Source organism: Hoplias malabaricus, chromosome 9 (assembly GCF_029633855.1).
Source record: "Hoplias malabaricus isolate fHopMal1 chromosome 9, fHopMal1.hap1, whole genome shotgun sequence".
Classification (NCBI taxonomy): Eukaryota; Metazoa; Chordata; class Actinopteri; order Characiformes; family Erythrinidae; genus Hoplias; species Hoplias malabaricus.
Genome location: NC_089808.1, coordinates 29,091,769 through 29,103,482, shown reverse-complemented (window position 1 = coordinate 29,103,482; position 11,714 = coordinate 29,091,769). Strand labels below are relative to the sequence as shown.

At 37.5% G+C, this 11,714-nt stretch overlaps 1 protein-coding gene across 1 annotated transcript; it reads right to left on the bottom strand.

Annotated features, from left to right (window-relative positions):
* Positions 1-3,771: 3,771 nt before the first annotated feature.
* Positions 3,772-10,486, bottom strand: LOC136706876 (E3 ubiquitin-protein ligase TRIM21). The gene is made up of 8 exons (XM_066680577.1): positions 10,373-10,486; positions 7,155-7,820; positions 6,582-6,677; positions 6,255-6,488; positions 5,988-6,135; positions 5,662-5,706; positions 5,527-5,553; positions 3,772-4,822 (listed from the first exon to the last, which is right to left on the bottom strand). The coding sequence occupies exons 2-8, from the start codon at positions 7,806-7,808 to the stop codon at positions 4,278-4,280; spliced, it is 1,749 nt and encodes a 582-aa protein (XP_066536674.1). The 5' UTR covers positions 7,809-7,820; positions 10,373-10,486; the 3' UTR covers positions 3,772-4,277.
* Positions 10,487-11,714: the final 1,228 nt, after the last annotated feature.

Sequence of the window (11,714 nt, the reverse complement as noted above, 5' to 3'; positions counted from 1 at the left end):
CTTTGCTGTTTAAGACTATTTATGTATGACACCACTCTAAATTTGGGATATGCTAACTGCATGAAAGTGAACACAGAGCAAATGTGCTACAAAATGAATCAATTCAAGTTACAAATGAGTTTCTGTGGTAATTCAAAGATTGAAAAAAAAAATATTAGAGAAACACACCAAACAAACTCTTATACCTTAAAAGATATGGATCTTCTGAACATAAACAATCCAGAGACAGCTGCAGTTCTCCACAATTGTAGACATTAGACATATAGTTCTCTTGTTTTTATGATTGCCCACCAACTAAGTAGTCTAAGTAAATGTATTTTACACTATTTTACCCCACCACTATTTTACCCCAGACATTAAAAATCTACTTCTACCTAATCAGTGGTAAACTGATTCTCTGATAATTTATACATAACACTACATATAAAAATGCATGAGATTTATACATGATTTCTGTGAAACCTGTGCATAATTAGAAATGTAAAAAGACAATAATTATAACTTGAAGAAGGTTGGTGATGGGAAGAGTGAGAAGGAATGAGAGAGAGGAGGAAAGAAGGAGTGTGTAGGTGTGGAGAATGAGTGGTATGTTACCCAGGCTGTTTGAGTGGTTGGGGCAGACCGTTTACTCCATTTTTCTTCCTGCTCATCCCCCTCTCTCACTTCATATCTGTTCAATAGAGAAGACTCTTCCATTTCTATTCTCCACTACTTTATAGCTTTGTGATAAGTTGGTCTCAGTGTTTTGCAGGAGTTTTTTAAACTAATTTTTGTCTATAACTAAAATGTAAAATTTCTCATGGTCTGTATGTTTTTAGAGAATGCCCTCTCTGCAGAAATCTTTTAAATTAATTAAAGCATTTGGCCAAGAGTATTTCTTTTATTGCGTATTGATGCTAATTCATTTCAGTGTTTTGGTAATATATTATTTCTGATTTTGAAAAAAAAAGGTAGATTTTATCAAACAAAAATCAAACAAAGACAAACAAATAGAGAACAGTTAAGAGCTTTTCCATGGTACAACCCTACAACATTTTATCATTCATTCTGATCAGAACAAGTTCTGTGGCATTCTTCCTAATGATAATAAATGCAGGCGTTGGACATGAGTTCTAAAATTAATAGGGTTTGAAATTTTATAAGAAATGAACATGCAAAATGAAACATTGTTTCTATATATAACATGACAGGTCAACATTCCCTAGAATAGATATCATTAACAATTTATGTAAAAATATAACATGTTCATACTTAATATAAAAAGTTATATACAACATTGAAATGGGTTCTGTTATTTGTAAAAATGAGTGAAATCATTTTGGTGCTGCATAGATCAAACTTTAAAAAACATTAGATAGAAATACATTTAACAAGGCAAGGAACATAAATTACAAAGCACATTCTTCTCTTTCAAACAGCAAGGCTAACTTATACAGCAGAGACTGAAGGCATCCTTATCACACCTTCAAAAACAGATTTAATGGTAAATTAATTATGTCTCTAAGTAATATAGTAACTAGGAAGGCGCAGTGACGCAGCAGGTAGTTTCACACAACCCCAGGATCCGGGGGTTGGGGGTTCAAGCCCCACTCTGGGTGACTGTTTGGTGTGTTTTCCCTGTGTCTGTGTGGGTTTCCTCGAGGTTTTCCTCCCATAATTATTAGAATGTTTTTTTTTCCTCAAGCATTATTTCTTGAAAAAAATAAAAAGAATTCGTAATGCAAATAAAAAAAAACATATCATCTATGAAATTTAAACCGCTGAGAAATAGCTTAGATTTGCCATGAATGTCATTTTGAGAACCATTGGACATACTGATTAGATTTAATATGCATTGTTTTGAAAGATATTGTGTTTGATTTTCATTGTAGAATCATTTTTCACTAACTTTTATATTTGTAATATCTGTATATCTGCATGCAGTGCTCTTATTTCCTATAATTTACACAGCCGCCAACGGTTCAGAGAAAAAGAGCATCATCCGAGGACTTGATAAAAGAGTAAATGTCAGCTTGATCAAGACTAACCTGATCTGCGACCTGTTGCCCACTTTTCTTTTCAGATTTACTCCCACCCCCCACCCCCCCTAAGGCCTGCTTTACTACATTCATCTTTCAGCAATGAAAATGAGTTGCATGGGCTTTTCTTTAGTTATGAGATTCATAACACAGCTGGGTGGAGTTGCTACTCACTCACAGAGCTATTCTCATGTTTGTTCACTGACATTTACATCTGTCATCTTTAATGACCGCAGTCTCCTTCCAGTTCATTATGATGATGGACTCTTAACTGCATTAGTAAGGAATGCTGATTGGTAACAAAGTTTAATATATTACCATATGTTTTCTCTCTCGCTCGCTCAAAAAAATCAGTCATAGCTATTAAGCCATTTAATTGTTAGTATGTAACTTTTGTGTATAATTTACCACCAAAATGCCTATTAGACATTGTTTGTCCTTTACTCGATGCCTGAATTATGTTGAAAAAAATAAAAATATTGACTCCTGTCTTCCTGCAGTAGAAATAAGAGGTGGCTATGGTAGCTCATGAAGTTCTTAACACTTAATAAGTGATTTTGGTCCATATGACCCTAGAACAACCACAACAAAAATTTACATGAGAGTACCTACTTAAAATTATACATAATGAACATAAAATGTTACAGGATCTTTTTTAATTGTAATTTCAGTGAGTTGAATGTCCTGTAAATTTCTAAAAGTTCATTTAGCTCAAAACTTTTTAGAGACAGCTAGTGTACCTGTCACTTTATGAAGTTAATCTAATCCATCTGTGTCAGTTAGCAGATGAAAAAATTAGCAAAATCTTTTTTTAAGTAAAAAAAAATCCTAAATTAACTGTGCCTCTGATGCTATATAGTCCACGTCCTCACTAAGAATTCAAAACAGGAATCAGATTTTCTTGAAAGAACACGTTACACAACACTGTGTTACAAAATTTGCCATCTTGTGGACACTTGTGGAAATATCTTTAGAGTGTTTCATGACCCGCAGGGCTCTCTTTGACAGTTAGTTTTTACGTGCTTGGACATGTTCTGTGTTTGAATGGATACCGTTAGGATTTTCTTTGGGAGGGAAGCTAAACATACACACATCAGTGAACAACTTACATCAGCCTTACAGTCTTCTGTAAAATTACTTCTCTAGAGTAAACCAGAGGGTAAACGTTGTTACAATAGTATATCTGAAAATATATGTATAAAAATATACATAGCCTTTTGAACTATGTATATATATATATATATATATATATATATATATATATATAGGTTTTAGGCCACGTATTTGCATAAAAATTTCCCTATTTTGTACTATAGACGAAGAAATCCCCAGGTTCTTTGTTACATTTAGTTGAGAAATGAGATTCTTTAATAGTTTCAAATTTTGCTCATAGAATGGTGAACCCCCATCTTTGTTTCTGAATATCTCTGCCTTTAAGAGTGGCTCTTTTTAACCCCAATCATGTCTCTGATCTGTTGCCAGTTAACCTAATTTGATTTCTGTTAATTTTACCAGTCTTTTGTTTCCCTGTCCCAACTTTTTGTATTCTATTGTTGGCATCAAATTCAAAATAGCCATATATTTTTCAGAATGTTTGAGAGTAAAAGTTCTAGCTAAATTTTTGCAGGTTTTTGGAAGTGTTATCTGGTGGACAGACACTGGAACAGAGTTTGTGCTGAGTCTGTGAAATCAGGTGGATTTATTGAGAGTAAAATTAATTAAAAAGAAATGAGAATAATATAGCATTATTATAAATATGTGCATTTCCAAGCTGGTTTGTTTTGTTTGAATATTTTAATAAATATAGATTTTTGTATTAAAATCTAAAACCAAAAACATTGCCAAAATAATAATGTCACATATAAATTCATTTAAAATCTAGTTTGTTTTGTTCCATTACCAGATAATTACTCTTGTTTAAATGCTTAAAATATAATGCATTAAAAGACGTTACCTGCCTGTGGAATAAGAAATTTTAATAAAAAAAAAACTGCCTTAAAACATAACAGGTAAATATTATCTATAATCCAGACAGAAATATTACTATTTCCATTACAAACTATTTGTATCAGGAATTGCCCTGTTTTTGAGTCATATATGTTCTAGTTGTAAATATGATTCTGCTACATATTTGATACCAAAGCTTATATATTACAGTAGGGCTTATAACAGAACATAAAAATCACACTGCAAATGCATCAAAATGTACAGTATTTACAGTAATGTTTACATGAATTTTGGTCATGAAAATTGCATCCTTTAGTTAGGGAGCAGAATAGGTGTAATAGTGAGTGGCTCGCTGTTTCTGCCAGACTTATTTGTGCAGGGGCTGAAGAATGGGTAAATGGTATCACTGAAAGTGTCCATGAATGTGTAAATGTGCATCTTGGCTTCCACATTATAGAAGGACACCTGACCTTTCTCATAGTCCACAAACACTCCAATCTTCTGGGGCTTGAAGTTAAGTTGAAGTGCTGTGGGTGGCTCCGTTCTGAAGGTGTAGCTGGTCTTGTCTCTCAGGCTAAGGAGCCAGTATCCGTTGCTGGGGCTGACCGCTATCTTGCCCTTCCTGTTTATGGCATCACTGGCTACTCCCAGGTCCCAGTCAGTCTTACCACCAACTTCAACTTCCCAGTAGTGTCGCCCCTGTGTGAAGCCCCTTTTGCCCAGAACACACACCACACGGTCAAAACGCTCTGGACAGCTGGGAACATGCTGGTGCGTTTCACCACACCACACATTCTTTCCGTCATCAGACAGAAGGAGACGAGGATGGGCAGTGATGGGGTCTAATGTCACATCCACTGATTAACAAAAAAAAAAAAAAATTGTGAACTAATTATATGCAAGGTTATTAATTTCACAAAGATCTGCACAGTTGTGATACATATTGGGTTAAATGACTATAATGGTCACAGCACTGCATCAAGAAATTTTTCTCAACCAAATCCATAAAATTTGCATAGTAAATTTCATATAATAAAGACAGCCCTTCGGAAAATATTAGTTAATTCATTTTCTGTGACGTCTTCACCTTGTTCAGGGTTGTGGTGAATCCAGAATCTACCTGGATTGTTGCATGCAAGGAAGGAACACCCCTGGGCAGGGCATTACACACTCAGCCAGTCACTTACTCTCACACCTATGGACAATCTTGAATAGACAATTCACCTGTGTTTTGGGATTGTAAGAGGAAACCAGAGCACCTAGAGGAATCCCACAAAAACACAGGGAGGGCACACTGAACTCCTCACAGACAATGACCTGGTGTGAGAATCAAACTCAGGGGCACTACCTGTTCTAACTCTTTGCCAAACTAATTAAATATGTGAATAGAATAACAGTTATAAATTATTAGAATGCCAACAGGTTGCCTAAGCGTTTGTTTTGATTAGTTATCAGTTATTATAGGTTAAATGGCAGTGGTATATCTCAGATATGTTAAATCAAATAATATATTACATTTCAGTGAATATATAGTGGTATTGCAACAAAAATCTATGCACACCTGCATAATCCTGTATTGTCTTCACTTCTGCAAAACAATTAAATAAAATTCTGTTGAAGAGGGAATATTTACAGAAAAATCTAAATCACATTTTAATGACTGCTGGCTACATTTTGCTATGTAACCAATACCTACTTGAATGTGTTGTCAGTGGTGACTGATCAGTCAAGTCGGGCAGGCCTGTGCAGAAAAAACAAATATATAATTAGTGTGGGTATATAATGCAAGATGCTTTTTTTTTTTATGTCTGACAAGTTTTTGCTCTTGTGTAACTTTAACCAGACATCCTGAACACACTGAGTTAAACATGCTAAACGTACTTTGACCACTAGATGCCAGTGACAGTCCTTATAGAATTTTCTGAACTTCATACATTATAACTCATTGTATCATACATGTAACATTTACTTTGAACACTAGATGTCAGAGTAGTGTATTGAATCGCAAATGAGAGGTCTTACAGATTTCAGGTAGTTTCTGAAGCTCCTCTTGGAAGTGCTCCAGCAGCATACAGACTGAGCTGTACATGGCCTTTGTTTCAAAGTGACAGCTCACAGAGGCTCCACTCCAGTCTTTTTCGGGTAAAGGAGTGTTGATATCAGAGTAGCTCTGTAGGCAAAATGTGGAAATTTAACTACAATCACGTGGATTCATTGGATAATTTCCGTTAATAGAAATAACTAGTTCCTCTTCAGTGTTCCTGTTGCGCTATCTGTCTACGCCCTTACTCTTAGTCCACTGATGCAGTCATCTGTCTGGATCAGCTGGGTTAGGGCAGCACTCCTTTTCCTCAGCTCAGTGACTTCCATGTCCAACTCTCTGAGCATTCCCTCGGCCTGATGCTCTACTGAGCGCCGGCTCATCTCGATCACCTCCAGCAGCTTGGCTTGACTGTGCTCCAGGGAGCTCAGCAGAGCCGCAAACACACGCATACTAGCTGCTGTCTCTCTCTCCACAGCTGTCTGAACAGAACACAGAGTAGTGGGGAGAATATGAATGGTAAGACAATATGTAGAAAAGAAATGCTCAAACAAACACAGTGAAATCTGACTTACTTTGATTTCTGCAAGTGAAAATTTGATCTCTTCAGCCTTCCTCAGTCTCTGCTCAATCATTTCCTGAATATTTGTTTCTGCGATTCCAATCTGAACCTATGTTAAATGTAAAACGCACTTGATTAACTTAATTATGTAAATACAACCTCGTTTTCTTATTTTGTTAAACTATTACATGTTGAAAATAAGCAGTTTGTAAAATTTCAGATTTTTGGATTTATATTTATTTAGCTCCAGGGCATTTGTTTTAAACAATCAGTATAAGATTTCTTTCTATAAATTTATTACCTCATAATAGTCTTGAATTATATATATAAGCATGAATAAATTTGAAAGTTAAAAATGAAAAATGAAGTGACGTAACTGAAGTCTGACAATATCAAAAATATATATATGTTGTCAGCAAACCCTTACAAAGCCTGCTATACTGAAAATACCTGGAAGAGGTTTTCACATAGAAAGCAATTTCTATAAATTATGCTCCTGATTATAATGGGCAATTGAAAATAATTTAAGACATGCTTTAAAACAACTGACTTTCATGATGTCTATAACAGTATACTATAGTCACACCTTACTGTTCAGCCACTCTTTTTCAGCAGAGATGATTTTATGGGATTGGTGATCTGTATCCCCACATTCAGAGCAGATACATTCTCCATCTGATTTGCAGAAAAGCTCAAGTTTCCGGTGGTGTTTTGAACATCGAGGAAATTTCCTGACATTGGCAGCTCCACTTAGAGTGTACCTCCTCAGAGACACCTTTTTTGTGAGATCTTGTGGCTCAACGTCACTATTAGTTCCCTCTATCACAAGTATATTATTGCAATTTTGAGCTTCTTTAGAAGGAAAGGGCTTTAGAAGCTTGCGTTTCATTTCAACAAAGAGATCCCCTGACAGCTGCCTTTGTCTTAGAGGTCTTTCCTCAATTCTGCTTCCTTGCACTCCCTCCCACTCCTTCCCTCCACATGCTCCTGTGTTGCCCTTCATCTGCTTAAACTGCTCAGTGATCTCTCGAAGGGTGCGATTGATATGGAGCTCAGGTTTTTTTTTGAAGTTCTCCTTGCAGAGCGGACAGTGGCACAGCTTTGCTCCTTGCCAGTAGTGTCCGATGCAAGCCATGCAGAAGCTGTGGCCACATGGAGTGGAAACTGGGTTGTCAAAGATATCTAGACAGATGGAGCACTGGAACTGCTCCTCTGAGAGGAAACTACCGATGAAAGGCATCTCTGCACGAACCTGTGGAGAAAATAATACATTTAATTAAATGCTCTGGTAGATTAGCCATAGAAACCAACAATTCTGTGTTTTCTTTTATATCAAGCAAAATTGTTTTTTATTTTCTTAGGATTGCGCATCCTAAGATGTAACTATTATTGCACAGCAAGATGACAATGCTGACTATAAACTGTGACAACCTGTATATAGAAATATCTCAAAACATACAGCAGATCACAGCTGTGGAGATAAGGACAGAGATTCCTCATTTATATTTATTGAGTGCTTTTGATCACTAATGAAGCTCAATTGAAAAACAATCCCTTCTTTATCATTTACAGGATCACAATATTTATAAAAGGCTGTTTGAATCTTAATGACGGCATGGAAATTCAACCTTTGCTAAATTAATTTTCTAATTTTATATTGGCCTCTTACAAACATTAAATTAATTACAATGTAACAATATAGATTGTACATAAAATGTATACACAGTTATATGTATATCCTATTTTCTAATGATCGTAAGGCAAGAGCACAATGCATGATGCTGAAACACAGCATTGGATTTTCTCAATAGTTAGTGTTTGGTATCAGGTGTTGATTAAAAGAATATACAGGGGTTGGACAATAAAACTGAAACACCTGGTTTTAGACCACAATAATTTATTAGTATGGTGTAGGGCCTCCTTTTGCGGTCAATACAGCATCAATTCATCTTGGGAATGACATATACAAGTCCTGCACAGTGGTCAGAGGGATTTTAAGCCATTCTTCTTGCAGGATAGTGGCCAGGTCACTACGTGATGCTGGTGGAGGAAAACGTTTCCTGACTCGCTCCTCCAAAACACCCCAAAATGGCTCAATAATATTTAGATCTGGTGACTGTGCAGGCCATGGGAGATGTTCAACTTCACTTTCATGTTCATCAAACCAATCTTTCACCAGTCTTGCTGTGTGTATTTGTGCATTGTCATCCTGATACACAGCACAGTCTTCAGGATACAATGTTTGAACCATTGGACGCACATGGTCTTACTGGTGCAATGTGCAATTAATGAAGATTGGCCACCAGGCTGGTCCAATTTAGCCATGAAACCTCCCACACTAAAATGACAGGTGTTTCAGTTTCATTGTCTAACTCATGTACAATAACATTTACTTCATTATTATCTGTAACCGCTTATCCAATTTAGGGTCGCGGGGGGTCCAGAGCCTACCTGGAATCATCGGGCGCAAGGCGGGAATACACCCTGGAGGGGACGCCAGTCCTTCACAGGGCAACACAGACACACACACATTCACTCACACCTACGGACACTTTCGAGTCGCCAATCCACCTGCAACGTGTGTTTTTGGACTGTGGGATGAAACCGGAGCACCCGGAGGAAACCCACGCGGACACGGGGAGAACACACCAACTCCTCACAGACAGTCACCCAGAGCTGGAATCGAACCCACAACCTCTAGGCCCCTGGAGCTGTGTGACTGCGACACTACCTGCTGCGCCACCGTGCCGCCCTATAACATTTACTTATACACTTCTAAATATTAATATTTACATTTATTCCATTTAGTTTAACAAATGTACAAGTCAAACACCTGACAATGTGTGTTATGCTCAGATATAATATTTTCCTACATGTGTTCTCTGCCATCAGTGTTTTTATCAGCTTTGTAGATCAGCCGGGCTGTCACTGACAACACAGCGCTGTATATTCTCACGCTGATTAGCCTTACGAACCCCATGACCTCACTGACCCATTTAATGTCCAAGCAGAACATTAGAAAACTGCAGATTTTAGACTAGTACTATTTTAGTTTTTACTATTTTGGTGGACCAGCAGTGGTCTACAGTCAGTGGTGTGCCAGCCTTTTTATGCCAGTGGACTGATATATGCTCGCTGTCTGGGAAAGACCCAGTAATGAGACGGAATCCTCTCAACCTGAAACCATTTGATGAAGACAGTCAAAGGGCTTCTACTTTATGGCACTAATAAATGAAGATGTCATTAAAAAGTCTGAAACCATCGACAATTTTTTTTTAAAAGCAGAATGTATGTTTATTTTTAAAAAGTGTTAGTAAATGAGTGTTTTTTTAAGTAAGAATCGCCATAATGTAAATAATCCCTTAATGTTTACTGTCAGCAAATTAACAGCACTATTTTTAATAATAAAAAAACCCCACTTCTTTATATATGCAGTTGTCTATATTTGTACCTACAATAGACAACATATTTCTCACCAAACGTTTAACGGGCGCTCAGGGGCCGTATCAGTGCACAGACATGAATGTTCTAGAAGCGCTGATTTCTGGCTACCCCTCAGTGTGGCGGTCAGTAGAGAGTTTGTTTGTATCGATCCAATATTTTCTTAAATAGTTACAGACAAGCTCCTGAAGAAAGTATTTACGATAGTATTATCGCTATAATCAACAAAATATATTCCGCTATAAAATGACTATAAAATCAAACAAATAATGCATAATGTTATGGCTCGGAAATACACCAATAGTTTTTATTAAAACAACAGTATCTACAACGTCTTAAATCATAGCCCTGAGAGGGTCTTACCTCCTGTAGCAGAGGCTGCTGAAAGGTTGTTATCTTCCTCTAATGTAAGCCTTCTTTTCTCCTCTGTGCTCACCTCAGAGCTACAGTGCTTTCTAACTCCTCCTTTATATGCCGTGAAGGCGTCTGTGAGGAATTTCCTAAACACACCAAGCTGGTTTTAACCTGTTCATTCCATGTGCTTCCACTGTTGTGCTGCCCTCATGTTTATTAATGGGTGCTGTTCAAAACTTTGTCGGGACAGATTGTCTGTACTACTGTTTTTTTGCAGTTCTATTTAATACTGAGTGCTAGAGGGTGAAATGAGCACCACACATGTCAGATGATACTTTCACTTGGTTCATAGGCATGGTTCTGCACTCCCAGTCCAGTACTCGCCAAAGCACATAAGGGACATTCTGAATTTGGGAGAACAAATTGGAAAGAAGCGCAACATATGTTACAGCCCGATAGCATTTAAGGGGTATTTACAAGTGCTGTATATATGCTACAAATCTTACTGCAGCAGATTTTTCAACACAAGCTTTGATTCAATGCAGCACAAACATGTTCTGGGACTTATATTTGGACTGTGTGTCTGCTCTCAGAATATGGCAACATATCTCCTTTTTACTGGTGGAGGTATTGTTAGATTCTTCCCCTTCACACAGTGATTACCACTAATGCTTTGCTCTCAGGTTGGGGTGCGGTGTGGCAGCTCAGAGCTATTCGGAGTTGCTCAAGCCTTCACTAGGCTTATAATTCTGATGTTACTCTGATTAGTTTAGAGCGATATTTCTGGCCCTGCAGCATTTCTCACAGGGGCTGCACATCATTTCCTCATTTGCTGTGACAAATGCATCCAAAATCAGTCATCGGGATGGGACCTGCTCCCTACCTTCTGTTTCAGACTCTCTGTCAAGGCTTCATCTGAGGGAGTGGAGACTGGTGGTATGTAATATTTAAGACAGTTATTTAAAATCTAAACATAAACCCCAAACTGTTCCCCAGACACTAACGTGGTTGGCAACCAGCTACCCCTAGTAAGTGTGTGAATAATTGCTCACTAGTGTGAGTTTGTATGGTCACTACCACAGATGGGTTAAGTCATCATCATCATCATCATCTTCTATTCCGCTTTTCCATTTCAGGGTCGCAGTATGGGTTAAGTGCAAAGAAGCAATTTCACTAAGGGGATTAATAAAAGTGATTCTTCTTCTTTTTGTGGCTTGCTCTGCATAACTCTCTCATACAAGAGTCTCCCTGGCCGTTGCCTCAGAGAGGAGGCCTTCTTTTCAATTGGGAGGATGAGTGTGTCACCCTCAACCGAACTGTCTCCAACTTTGGGTGTTGCCCCTTTGTCCAG